The following is a 15,093-nucleotide window of genomic DNA, read 5'->3' as shown; positions in this document are numbered from 1 at the left end:
GCATTTTGAAATGTTAACTAGAAGCAGCATATATAAATTGATTCTCTGGGGAAATAAAACGTATGTATTGAACTCCTTCAGTCTGTGTGTCTTCCTGTTAGAATTTATAGGTTCCAGAATATATAGACACTAAATGGGAATTTATTTTGTTGAAACAAGAAAACAAAAAATGCCATCAAAGTAATACAATTTCTTCTCTAGTAACTCACATTAATGATATCCCACAAGGATAAAGCTTTCTTTTTCAGCTTCTCACAGACCATTTGTTTCTATACGAGCTGAATCTTAGAATCAACAAGCAATATGTCCTATTACTACAGTCTTTATTCACTCTCTGATTGAATGAGAATTTCACAGAAGTGCGAAGGAAAAATTTCAGTAGCACTATTTTGGTGCTTAGGTTCCTTAAAAGAGCCACGGTTTGGGTTATTGGGCTTTTTAATTTTTTTTCAGATGCCTAGGTATTATCATCCCCAAGCCCTAGCGTAACAGTTTAGGAGCTTCTAGAATAGTTCAAGTTCTGTCTATGGCCACCTTACACATCAAAGCACTTTTGTCACACATACACTGACTGTTCAGACCTTTCTGAATTACCTTTGCTTTCTAACTGCCTAACAGCAAGGCTTTGTAGCACTGGATACTATGTCTCTTTCTGCATCACCCTCTTGCAATCTAAATAATGTTTTCAGAAATGATGCAAGATTTATAAATAATGGATAGAATTTCATTTCCTGTATCCACAATTCATTTTTAAAATGCTGGGTTTTATGTTTCTAAATCACATGGACACTTAAAAAACTTCCCTCGATAAAGACAGCAGAGCTGGTGCCCTGGTATAGCTTTACTACAGGCATATTTTATAAACAGAGTTTAAAGTAAATACAGCATGTGATATCATTTCAGCACATATCTAAGTTTATTTTAAAAATATTGAATTTTGAATTTCCTGATTAAATGAATGCTTCATGTTTTACAACTAAAGTATTAATCTGACTTACGGAAATATTTGATAAATCATTGATGTTTGGCACATCATGTACGGAAGCACCAACCAGTATGAAGGTTTTGTCAGCGTAACTTTTCCTTTTCTCTTCATATTGCTATCATGTATGACAGAGTCAGAACACCACTGTTTTCAAAAGAGCAGCAATTATCCAGAAAATCTAGGCAGCTCCAATTACTAATAGCATCATGTTTCCTTCTGTTCCCTTACCACATAACATGCACCAACCTGGAGTTATTTCCCAGATTTTCCAAGACTCCGTTTATCCCATCATTGATTTGGCCCACTGCTTGTATTTTGTATAACCACATATATAAATACACTAAGAACATGGCTAAAATAAGTTAAAACTACGACACATGAAAAGCGATTGCTGTACCAAAGCACAAGTAGATGGCAGTAGGACTCGCCCAGCTAACTCTAGTCACCTCAAAGCAGTACCTGAGGCAGGAACCTAATCAAGCCAATGGAGAGGCAAATAGAAGAAATTATATTTGGACTGAAAGAGTAACTGCTGCTTTTCATGCTCTCTGGGAGACATTAGGTTTTAGTTTTACTCTTGACCTATTCAAATCCTCTTCCACATGCTGATCTGTTAAGGGCTCGTGCAGAAACATTTATTAACATGTAAAGAGTAGGGAGCTCCTTTGCATACTTTCTTTTTCAGGAGTCTTAACGCATTTACAGTCAGAAGGAAGGAATTAAGAGGTACACAATGTCTTCAAAGTCCTCTGCACCAGTCTTGCTTCATTCTAAGTAAAATAACACTTAGGTATCAGAATCTAGAGAGTCCTAGATGGAAAAGCAGAGCTACTAGCATCCTCCAAACTTTGGCTAGCTTTTTTAAAAGAAGTATTTCCAAGAAGTATTTAAGAACACAGAAGGCCCAATTCAGCAGCCCACAGAGACTAACCAGCATTTGCTCAATGGTCTCAACGTATGACAGCTAACCAGCATAGCTAACTGCACCACCCATCTCACCTCGCACAACACAGCACCAAAATGCTGCACTGATACCTTCAGTTAGTGTAATAACCTTTTGTGTTTAATCTCACCAGCACATGGTAACAATTTCAGGCAGCTGCAATGAAAATCAAATGGGAAACCCAGAACCGCAGTTCAGCCAGACCCCAGAGCTTGGTTTGAAAGTTCCTGGCACTCCACTGTAGTTTTGCCCATTTAAGAAATTATTTTATTTGCCATCTTACTGTTCAACAGACAAATCAGATTAATAGATATGTTGCTAATATTACATCAGATATGAATAAGATTATATTTAGCATCAATGCACACTACTTCTGTACACTAAATAACACTAAGGTCATTATAACTGCTAGGAGTGCCTAAGTGGGTTTGTTTGCACAGGAGTATTCTTATGCTTTGCACAAGCAAAAATGCTTATTTCCCCTGATACACCAAATATACTCCTGCATACACACACAGCAGTCTCAAAGACTTTATACGCTTTGTATCACGCAGAGCTTGTTGACTTCCCATTTTTCAGTGGACAACTAATTGCCAAAAAAGCCATTATTACTTAATCTGTCTTTGCTTCTGGATGTGGAAGCCTAGAAAAGCCATGAAAACCTTAAGGATTTGTACATGAATTAATGGGCCTGGCCTCAGAAAAAAAAAAAAAAAAAAAAAAAAGAGAGAGGGCTAAATATCCAGTGTCTTTCTGCCCGCACTACTGCTGCCTTTGGTGAAGTCTCATACAGATTAAATGGAATATAATAGTTCTTTCTGATGCAAGCAATCCCACACCAGGTCCAATTGGAGAGGCCTTTGGAAATAAGGGGGTGAATAACCCGGGTCGCTTTACCTGCCTGCCCAGTGGAGATGGCTTGTAAGTCGCTTCACCAGTCGACCAAAGGGCTACAAATATCTTCTAGAGCAGATACTGAGGACCTGACGAGAGGCAGAGGTAGGCAGTCAGCACAAGGCTGGAGGGGGCAATGACATCCAGACAAGGCAGTGATTAGTGCTGACTGGACAAGCCTTCACCATGCTAGGCTATACTGAGCTGCGCAGGCCAGAAGCAGTAGTTTACCAGTGACACCAGTTAAATGTTCCTGGTAAGCTAAAAGAAGGGGACAAAAGGAAGGAACTGGAGAAGCTGGAGGCTACACCACTATCATAGTATCTTGATGCTTGATAGTACAGCTGATTTTTCTGAGGCTCTAGTAAGACAAAGAGTGCTGCGTAGTGCCAGCTTGCAACATTCAACAGTGGTCTGAGAAGAAAACAGGTGGGGACCATCATGAAACGAGTTTGTTGCAGTATCATGCAGATGTGGTATATTTTCACATCTTAGCTCTTGTAAAGCTTATTGAAATGGTAGTGTACCATGTTCTACTGAGAGTGCTCAAGGAAACCTTCCAGAGTAACACAGCTGTAGGGTATGTGCTGCATTTACAACACTGGATAGTAAAAGGAATAGGTTTTTGCATGTATATGAGTGATCCTATCAACCCTTGTCTATTAGTATACTTCCTTTAAAAGCTGATTTATTCATCAGTTATCCACACACACAAAATTAGCAACCAATTTATCTGTTACTATGCTCAGTACATAATGCTGCTCAGTACTCTCCTTAATTTATCATTGTAGTGGGTGTATACTTATGGCCACAGGGTTATGTTTTGGGTCCTTAGATATCTCAGATTCAATGCTAAATGTGAAAATGAGAAATGTCACTCAGGTGTAATATTTGAAGTGTTTTACCTGCACTTTAGGAACACTGGCCAAGGTATATTAATTTAGATTACCTTGATAATAAAAAAATTATTTTTCTAAATCAAGCTTTTTATTAAAAACAAAAATAAATCCCAAATAGCTGTTACTTTGTTATGTAAAAGCTCCTTGAAACAAGAAACCCTAAAAAAATTCTCATTTTACTTGTTCTTTGAACAAATGTAAATACAAAATTATGGTGATTTACCAGAATCTGGAGTGAAATTCATTATTAAGAAACATGAAGGAATAATCAATCCATAAATAAACAACTAAAATGAAATAATCACCTAAACAGATTTCTGCTTACCATGTATGACAGGAAGAAATGACTTTGTCACCTGGAAAGTATTCCTTTCCTTTCCACGAACATGGACATTCATCTGCGTCCAAGCACACATCTCCATGTTTAACAAGACTATAAAAATAAAAAACAAAAAATATACATTCAGCAGAAGTATACCTGGTATCTAGATACAAAAATATTTTCCTAACCTTTTAAATTATTAGCATTAATATTATTAAAAATAAATAATATTTTAAACCATCTGAAATGGGAAAGATGCAAGTTTATTATTAATTATATAGGAGTAATTTGGTAATTTCCTTTCACAGGCACTTTGGGCACTAGCCCTTTAACCGCTAACCCTGTGAAGACTTATTCATTAACACAGAAATTTTAATGTCAGGGAAACTAAGATTTTTCCAGACCCCCTCTAAACTTTACCAAATTTCTTGTAACTCAACCAATTAACTTCTGTTTAACTAAAGTGCCAAGAGATCTTCCAAGAGATGTAGGAGCCATCATGCCCACCTCTAGTGGTATGTGCTTTTACTATCAAAAATCAGTGGCTTGTTTATGTAAGAATTTTTAAATGAGGACTACTTCTGTTCTTCATCTCATTTACAGAGCTTGCATTTGCTGCATAGTTTTCCTATAGCTGCAGTTACACTTCTTGTTTTGTGAATAATTTAATTAATATAAAAAGAACTATCCTGGTTGCACAAAATTAATTGACTACGTATTTCTGTACAACTGGCATCTTCACGCAACCAATCACAAATATACTTAACTTTATTGGCAGAAATATCCTCACAGACTTCAAAGGAGATTTCCATGATAACACAGATAACCATATGCATAGCTATTTACATTTCAAGACTAATGCTATAAATTTGTGCTTATAATCACAACACCTAGAATAACAGATAAAAACTGTTATTTCAAAAACAAAAAATTCAAAAAAATTGTGAAAAAGATTCCATTAGTAGAGAAAGAATAATTTTGCCCAGCAAGACTAAATAAAGCAACTAGTCTAAATTTTAAATATTTGTGGCTTTTAATAATATCCAGAAGAAACTGAAATATGAGTTAGATAAAAAGAGATCTCAAACGGATTCTACAAATAAATTTCAGGAAATACACCAGAAATCTTGAATGATTTTATTTAAAAAACTATCTTTTCACTGAGCCCAAGAAAGTTGTATTTCTTACAAAGCCTGATTCATTTTTAAAAAAAATTGTAATGCTATTGGATAGGTGAACAGATATCAGTATATGAACTAAAGGGCCAATAACAGAAGAACACCTTCAATGACAAATCAATCTGCCAAATGAAAATTGTGAAACGTGAACTCTTGATAAGCCACAGCAATGTCTTTCACTCTAACTGCTGCAGCTCCAACTTGTTTTGTGATCTTTGTCTGTTCCTATACAGGATCCTGTTTGATAAACCTAAGAAGCTGGAGCAACTAACCATGCTAGATACACAGTAAAAGGATTTCTTACAGGCACCACACAATCTACGATTATCCTTGTTTCTAAATGCTACGTTCTGAAATGTATCTGTATTGGGAAATAAACAGTCTCTTACAATGGTACCATTGGGCTGGTAATCTTTTTTATTTTTCAAGGTATGTTTAGAATTCCAGTACCTCTCTGTAGTAATACAAATTTTATACAGGTCTTCCTGTGTTCCTAACAGTTTCCTGAAGAAAATAGATGTGGTATTCTGATGTTTAGCATGATAATTTGGGCAAGACACTGCAACATGGACAAGAGATCATAGGTGTGAGGCACATCCATGACAAACAGGGTGATGACACTGTTTTTGTTTCCCTGGTATCCAAAAGGAAAGATTTCATCAGTTATCGTGGAACATTTTACTTATATTAATGAACCAGTAATTTGTGTACTATGACTTAGACTCTTCTTCAGTGTGTTATTTATCAGATGGAAATTTACAACTCTGTAACTCTTCCTAATGGGAATGTGCAGACATCATAAAACCCCCTCCCCCATTAAACTGAAAAACTGTAATTTTCCCCCAGGCTATGTGAAGTGTTCTTTGTAATCCGTACTTATTTCAAGTATTGTGTCACTTGAAGACAATCAACTATGAAACTGAAATTCCCACTGGTTTAAAGCTGCTCAGAACTGAACAGGGCACATTCAGACACAAAGGGCATCACACCGACAAGGTAACACTAAATGCAGTTTTTTCCTCACATTATTATCCTGGCTAAAACAAGTGATAACAGTTTTCTCTCTTGTAAAGCCAAACAAATGGATAGATTTCAATGATCTAAGAATCCACCACAAATACCCTACAGAGAGGCCTTACACAGCTCCCCTTTGAAGTATCAGACGTTTTTCTTGACACCTCTACTTACTGTCCGACCTACAATGAACCGGAAAGATACAACGACAGCTATCACACTTCACCATGCTGAACACTGGGTTTCATTACTATCTCATTACTGTCCATACCTTTGTTCATTCACATAAATACATAAATAGTCTTGGTAAAAGCATCATTAGAAGCAATGCATCTCCTGTGAGTCAACAAACGCTTCTTTGCTTCTGCAAAGCCCACAGATCAGGAACAGGACACTAAAAAATAACTCTTTAGCAGCCTCCACCAGAGCAATTTTCAACAGGTTGTGTATTGCATGGCTTCCTCCCCTCCTCTGGGCAACAGCCTACCGCCAATTGATTTATGCAGCCATGAACACTTTTGCCCCAACAACACATCTGCTCTCTGAGGGTTTCACGTATCTTCCTACAAAGGTCTGTAATAGCATTTAAGTGAGGTAAAAAAAGTAAAATAAGCAGCAGATAACACTTCTAATACTGGAATTCTGCCCCTCCCTGACTTCCCTAACCAGAAAACAAGATAAACAAATTTTAAAAGAAACAGCAGATGTTTATAATATCACTGTAGCACCTAATGGCTTCATTATAGTTCACTCACTGTCTAGACAGGAAGAGTTACTATATTCCTGCCAAGTGTTTCCTTAGTTGTTTGGGGAGATTTTTACAGTCCACTTCTATTCCCCCCCACCCCATTTATTATAAAGAAATATTAATTAATTGTGCAGAATGCTTGAAGGGTTTTTAGTATCCTTGCTGTGCAACAACTGATTTTGACACTTCAACTGAGATAGTCAGACTTCTGCAGTTTCACCCTGTATTGGGTAACTCCCCCACATTCAGCTGTGCTACTGGTGCTAAGCAGAATGGGCCCTCTGAACAAAAAGCAGTTCCTGCCTCCACACACCTCTTACTGATTGCTGGGGACAGAAGAGGACAAAAATCATCTTGCAAGTCCCAAGTGTAGTACTTGGAGCTGCATAAAACCTGGGTGTGGGTTTTGCTGCAACATTAAAGCAAAGCAGGAGAGGGGCTGTGTCTTGATGTCTCTCATTCTAAATAGAAAAATACTACAGGAATTAAGCAAAGTGACTGAAAGAACGAGGGTAAGAACACTTTTATTAGCAACTTTTTTCCCCCCTCATAGATGTTTTATTTTTTAGTTTGCATTGTAGGGAAGGAACACCAGAAAAGAGGAGGGATTGAGGACCATCAGAAAAAAAGAAAAAGGATTTGAACCTGGGGCCTCTCCCATCCTCCTCACAGTCCCACCAGGGCTATACAATAGGACTCATCTCAGAGAGCAAGCATAGCTATCACAGCGGCATAAGGAAGAGGTATTTCTGCATCCTCATTAAGGAGCACATCTCCCAAGGCAAGACTGAGGGGGAAAGAAGGCCAAGGTTTGTAATTTTTCCTAACCCATTTCACAAATAAGAAGTGTCTGGACTGTCACTGTATTGGTGTGATGTTTGATACCTTTTTATGTCAACTCAGCTGTATCTCCTATCTATCAATGTTACTTCAGGGCTACAACTCAATTTTTTCAAAGTTTAAATATTTTTAATTAAGCACAAAACCTCTCTCTGTGTGTTCTGAAATAGTACCATTTTCTTCAAAAATACTGTGGGTGCAATTCAGTGCTAAAAATCATGTAAAACAGGAGTCCAGGGGAAGGCAAGATACCAAAAAAACTGCCAGTTGTGGATGACCAAGAGGACAATAGTAGCTGTCCCTGATCCATCATCACTGGTTCTTCTGAAAAGAACTGTACACTTTGGGGGAATGAACATGTATATTTTTATTAATTATGCATTTGGGGAATTAAGGTGCAATTGCAGATACATTAGTCCCAGTCTCTTTTTGTAATAAAAAGAATTTCAGAAAGAGTAACTCTAAATGTAAAAGTTTTTCTTTCAAATTAAATGACAGAAAATTCAATTATTGTCTTCTTGAAAACAAGTGGAAAACCAGAAGGTAATATAAAAATGTGCTCAAGAATCTGAATGATACTGGTGAAGTTTCACTGTGAATTGAATATAAGTACAGGGTGGAGGGATAGGAGGAGAAAAATATTTGTTTGTAGCTCGTGTGAGACCAAGAAGGTCTTGGAAGTATTGCAAGAGGAAATAATGAGCACTGAAATATATCAAAGAGTGGCAAGCCAGCAGAGCAGAGGAGGATGGAAAAGAAGAACTTTGTACAGTCTTTGTAACAGAATTGCACCGTAGAGTGCATAGCCATCATGGTATCCCCGGGGGGGGTAATCCTTATTTATCTGGAAAACATTAAATCTTCCTGAGAGACCTCTCCAAAACTCTGCCTAAACCAGAAAAAGCAAAAGATTAAAAATACTTAGCATGATAGGAGCAGCAGAGCCATCCAGAAGACAGATGTGAACAGGACCTTTTATTTTCATGCTAATAATAATAAATTCTGAGCTTTGATTCTCAAATTGAGTAATAGGTCTTTTGAAAAAGGATACTAAACACATCCCAAAAGGACAGGACTTTGAATTCATCTAAGGAGATGTATTTTAAGACATAACACAGATGATACAATTACTTCTAAAAGAAGTTAGTTTTCTAAAAATATTTGAATCTGAATTGCATTCTTCCTCCATTATTAGATTCGCTTGTCCATAGACACATCTATAAGATGACAAAATTCATTGTTTTCTTTGTGTGAATTAGAAAGTGATGAATTTTCAAGAAAATCTTTCGAGAATGTGGTTAAGCTCTTTGCATGTTATTTGATACAGTACACCAATTCAGAAACACAGTGATAATTTAGAATTTTGAGGAAAAACCTGGCATGATATTCCTTTCTTAGTTACAAAACTTCATTACAATTACAGGATACTACAGCTTTCAGTTTACTATCTTTTCATAGACACATTGCATCCAGCCTGGAAAGGCCATGTAACTCCATACCACTCATTTAAGAGAGAAACTGGGGTGAATATTGGAACACTAGCATCAAAACCAGGTCCCACAAATGTTCATGATGTTTTAATGACTGTAACTCAGTGTGCCAACATTGAAGTCTTTTGTATCTGGAAAAAAAAATTGCATATACTTTGGTACCAAGAAAATTAAAATCCCAGCCAACTTTTTACATTCTGTGAAGCGTCAACCACAAGCCACGTCTACAGAAATCCATAGCTGTAAAGTTGGTGAAATGAGACCTCAGCTTTTTGTGGTTGTAGGGTTTTTTGGTTGGTTTGTTTTGGGGTTTGGTGGGTTCTTCTGTTTTGTTTTAGGTTATTTGGGGTGGGGGGGCAGAAAAAGAAGGATTGGTTTTGTTTTTCCTAAACGTACATAAGAAAAAAAGTTCTCAGAGATTCTCCTTAAAGAGGTGGCTCTCAGAGTTACAGACAATTAAAGCATATAGTGGAGGGGAAAAAAGAAAAATACTTTGATACAGCAACGCCATCTTGTATTCTTGAGGTTTAAACACACTCATAGACCATAAAAATAAACATACTTGAAAAAATGGAGCACGCTATTTCAAAATAGTATATACGTATTCCTTTCATGCTTAGAACTATGAACCCAAAATCTGTGTTCTTGGTCATTCTACAACAATGTTGCTTTCTTTCTAAGGACAGACTGTTGATGCTCTTCATTAAATACAAGCTGAGTATTGGATATTGCCAAGCTGTGAGAAGTGACCTGGACCTACAGATAACCACTACTAGTGGCCAGTTGAAAATTCATTTTTTTATTCCTTTGTACTACTAACATTGGGGGGAAGGGAATGGTATCACTGAAACAAGAAGAAAATTACAGCTAGTTTTACAACCATCATTAGGAAGAGAAGTCTGGTTATGATTTAAAGTTCAAAGTTAGTCATGATAAAGATTTACTAAAGTTTCAAAATATAGAGAAGTTAGCAGAGATTCCTTGATTTAGGTTAAATGTATAGCAGTTGGTTTACTTAACATAGCTTATAGAGGGGACAAAACCATAAAAGGGAAAAAATGTGAAAGATCCAATAGGCAGGTAACACTATGAGGTAGTAACAGAAGTAGAAGAAATAATTACTATTTGCATTTGGGACAAATATATATTGCAAGTTATTGACATAGTCCTCAGGATTTGTATTATTCATATTTAGAGGCTGGAAGGCCTCTTGGTTTTTACAACAAGATGGAATTAATGTATAATATGCATGGAAATTATTAAATATTTCAGTTAATGGAAATATGGATGGATAACACGATTTAAAATAAAGACTGATGTATATTATTAAACAATTCAACCAAGTCAGTCTAAATAAAAGCATCTGTCCTCAAAAAGATGACAGTGCTCTTGTGGTAGCTTTTCTCAAATAAGGTGCTCGACAATGAATGGATAAAGAGAACATACAAGCTGGTGTACCCCTAATGTTCAGTTTTCTCATCTAGTAGGGATACTTTAATAGATGCACTTAGTTATATATAAATACTTCTTAAATGCTCACATATATAAGGAAGAAAATCCACTTTACAAAAAAAAATCTGCCAATACCTACTAATTTTTTTTCTGGTTTTGATGATATATACTCACTTTTACAATTTTTAATCCATTCTTTACTGTAGTAATGTATTTTGTTGGTTATTTCAGAGCATCAACTGAGATCAGGAAGCAAGGAGCAGAAACTACTTGCCCAACTTCAGTCTGCACCATAAAACCTTAAAGATACATTTGCCCTTTCTTTAACCCCCGAAGTGCTATTAGAACCTGCTACACTTAAAATGAATCCATCAGAAAAACAAAATTGATAAAAATAGGATTAGCACAGGTATCAGACATCACTGGTTGAATTCAGGGTGTGCAGCTTAGCTGGACTGAACTAATATTGTTTAGTTCATGCACCTTGACAACTCCACTGCTCCACGATGAGGCAGGGCCGTTCGGGTTACTTGGTGTTCTAAGTTCTGTAATTCTAATATTTTTAGAAATAAAAAGATTGACCTCTTTGGTTATTCTGAGGGGCCCTCTATTAAAAGGGGAAATATTAAGATGGGGGAAAATGGCTTTTTAAAAGGCATGGGATTTGTTATATCCAGTAGAGCCTGCATGTTCTACATCATGATCTATGGCACAGATAAATCTGTAATATTGACACATTCTATCTCTCAGATCAATTAATGAATATTTCAAAAGTGTTGTAAGGTAATCCTTTAACAACAAATCCTGTCTTAAATTTCCAGTCCTTTATCATTTTTGCGTGCCTCCTAGGATAATGCACAGGGAACATTTGCAAATCCCTTCCAGAGATCTTTGACATTGCAGTATGGAGTTTGGTTCATTGCTGCAGCCCCAAGGATTACATGAATCCTTCACCCCTACTACTCAGGTAAGAATAGCAAGGAAGCAGCCCTAAATTGTTGCTGAACTAGGTGAAATAATTACATATGCAACATGATTGTGGCCTCTGCTGCAGTGATACAGTTAATAAATTCCAAGACATACACCCACAAAACAGTACCCTCAACTGTCAGTTTGAAAAACTATATATCTTATATATACAGTACAGGTTTTTTATACTGTACACTATATAAAGTATAGAACAGCCAAATCCATCTCATGCTGCAGTCAAGAGCAAAATCAGTGGGGGGATTGAGAAAACACAAGTAAATTTCTTCAGGAAAGTAACTTTTTCTTGACAGCAACAATAAGAGCAGGTTATAAGGAACTATGAAGAGAAGCTGGCTGTTTCAGAGATCATTATCTGTCTGACTGGAGACCATGGAAAACTAATGGAATAGGACAGGCACAAACCAGCGTATGTCCACTTGTGGTAAACATGTCACATAATATGCAGAAATATGGGAAGATACTACTGTTTTTTCTCTCTTTGTCTTTTCTCTTTTGTTTCTTCTGCAGCCTGATTAAAGACTCTGTGTTAAATCACACACATTTGGTATAGTTCAAGAGGGAAGAATCATTTGAATCATAGCAACCCAGAAGCAGAAAGTATAATTCAAAGACTGAACTTGAAAAACTACAAACTGTGTTGTAAACACAATACTACTTATTTTTTGTGGAATGCAGCATGGAATATAGGAAACTGCTATTTAAACAGTGACAGATGAAACACAGTGAGAAAAAAAACACAAATAAAATCTTTAAAATCACTATGTCAGCAAAGCAGAGTGGAACAACATCAGAATGTGTGTTCCAGAATAATTAGTGTTCTACCTCAATCACTTCTAAAACAGAAAGTATATGATCAGAATTTTTATACTTTTATAGTAGAAAAATAGCAAAATAAAAACATTGCCTTCTTGAAATCTTAACACCATTTTCTGTGAATACAGGTTCTTTCCCTCTCTTTCTGCATTACATATATCCTCCTGAAAAAATGTAGCTTCCTGTACAGGTTTCTTAATTGCGACATATTTGCTTTTCTACACCAAGTTTTTTTTTCAGTAGTTTACCTAAACCAACCAAAACTAATCAAATATGTTAAACTGATTTCATTACTGCCTAAATCAGCTTAACTTACAGAAAATGAACAAAGCTAAACTGATGCAAGATCTCAAACAGGAACAAAAGTATGAATGAAGGAATGAAACTAATGATTTCTGGTAAAGAACTAACATTAAGATCAAAGAAATTCCATGGCTGTTTTACCCTTGTAAAGTGGACAATGTCACCTCAGTTTTGTATTTCACCAGTAAGAACTGATTGCCTAGAAAGGTGATTTTGAAGTTGCACAAATTCATACTGCATTCCAATCCTGCACTACTTGAACTGTCATGAACATAGGATAAGGTACTGTTTGAAGGTAATGGTATTGGTTCCATCCTTCTCTTCCAACCATTTGATTTTGTCTTACTATATTGCTTTGACTCAGGTGGTCAATCTGCAGTACAAATCATTGGAGTGTGAATTCAGTGACTGACTTAAAACATAAGGGCTATTCAGATCCAACACCTTCTATTCAAAAGCAACTAACACATTGAGATTCGTTGTCTAAATAAAAACCCTGCATAATACATAGCAGAAGTCTCTTGTGTTTCCAAAAACACACCTAAAACCGCACACCTTAAGGACCATCTTAACTTTTCTTAAAGCAATCTCAAATAAAAACCTGTATCTTTAAGTAGTATAGGACCACCGGAGCCAAATATTGAAAAGGTATCAGATTTGACTAGCTTGCAAGTAACTCTATAATGGAAAGAGCTGGACAGCATTTACAGTGATTCTCAATTCATTTTAAAATAAATACGCATGATTCTCGGATTACACCTTATATTCCAAACCATGCAGTTTGTGATCATGGCAGCAAGCTACTGCCATGTTAAATTTCACATGAAAGGACTGGTAGAACTTGGAAACTTGATCCCTGGTCTTTCAAGGAAGTGTCCCTCAAACACTGCATAAGCACTTCCCTGTCAGTCAGAACCTGACACTATGTATGGAACACATAGAAACAAATTAATATCATTTCTACTTCATCAGTACAGATTGATATTCCCAGTTCAAATCCTAGGTTTGTGACACTGTTTCCTAGTTCTACCTTAAGTACTGAAAATAAAGTCCTACAAAATAAACGAGGCTCTCACCCTCCACCAAAAAAAAGTTTGTGTCAGTATCTCTACAAGCAGCATACAACCATAGCAGAACAGAACTAAGTTTGCTGATGTTATGGTAAATATGGAACTTCTTGATCTTGTATTTTTCTCTCTAGAAAATAAAACTCTGCCCTTTGTAACTATACAAACATATTATCAGAGCTTTGGGATCACCAATACTTGCTTTAATTACAGAGCTAACTTACACCAGGAAGCAGTAGAAAAGTTCACAATCTCAGTGGTCATGCAGAGCAAAATAGATCATATAAACTTTTTATTTATTCTCTGTTGAGTTGCCTGCCATACAGTGCTGGTGAAGGTAGCCATTAGCTTTGAAGAGTATCAGCCTTCAAACTCAGGATGAGTTTTTGCAATTCTGAAAATGTCTGCCTCCAGTTAATTTCAAAATCTATCTTAGCACTGCACTCTTTCACCATGGTACCATATTGAGTCGGACTAATTACAGGTTCCATTTCACGTGAACAGTTTGACATTTCATGTTTCTGAATGTTAAGGTGAAAAACAGAAGTCTGAGTGGCAATCTTTTACCATTGTGCAAAAATCTACACATAAATGAGTATGAGTCCGCAGACTTCAACTGAGCTATTTCAACCCAGTTCAACTGAGGATCTGGCTTTTACTCTTCATTTTGAGAAGGCTCTCAAGGCATCAATAGTAATTTCAGAGTGACAATACTCAAAGCCTTCAAGCTATGTGCTAAGAGACTAAATCCCATCAAAACCGACACAACTTAAACACATAATTACTATTTTTATATTTAAAATTCTCTCAGCAATACAGGGTTTTACAAGGGCACGTAGTGACAGGACAAGGGGTAATGGCCTTAAGCTGAAGGAGGGTAGATTTAGATTAGATATTAGGAAGAAATTCTTCACTATGAGGGTGGTGAGGCACTGGAACAGGTTACCCAGAGAAGTTATGGATGCCCCATCCCTGGAAGTGTTCAAGGCCAGGTTGGATGGGGCTTTGGGCAACCAGATCTAGTGGAAAGTGTCCCTGCCCATGGCAGGGGGGTTGGAACAAGATGATCTTGAAGGTCTCTTGTAACACAAACCATTCTATGATTCTATGAAAACATAACAGCTCATCTGTATATTTTCAGCACAAATGCCTGAG

General features: G+C 36.6%; 1 protein-coding gene across 1 annotated transcript in view; it reads right to left on the bottom strand.

Annotated features, from left to right (window-relative positions):
- Nucleotides 1–15,093, bottom strand: part of OTOG (otogelin) — a 114,454-nt gene that overhangs the window by 55,418 nt on the left and 43,943 nt on the right. The window contains exon 24 of the mRNA XM_054826090.1: nt 4,047–4,154. Within this exon, the coding sequence (XP_054682065.1) occupies nt 4,047–4,154 (108 nt within the window). The remainder of the gene's footprint in view (nt 1–4,046; nt 4,155–15,093) is intronic.

The sequence above is a fragment of the Grus americana genome, chromosome 5 (genome assembly GCF_028858705.1).
Source record: "Grus americana isolate bGruAme1 chromosome 5, bGruAme1.mat, whole genome shotgun sequence".
NCBI lineage: Eukaryota > Metazoa > Chordata > Aves > Gruiformes > Gruidae > Grus > Grus americana.
This window is presented reverse-complemented; position numbering and strand designations above follow the sequence as displayed.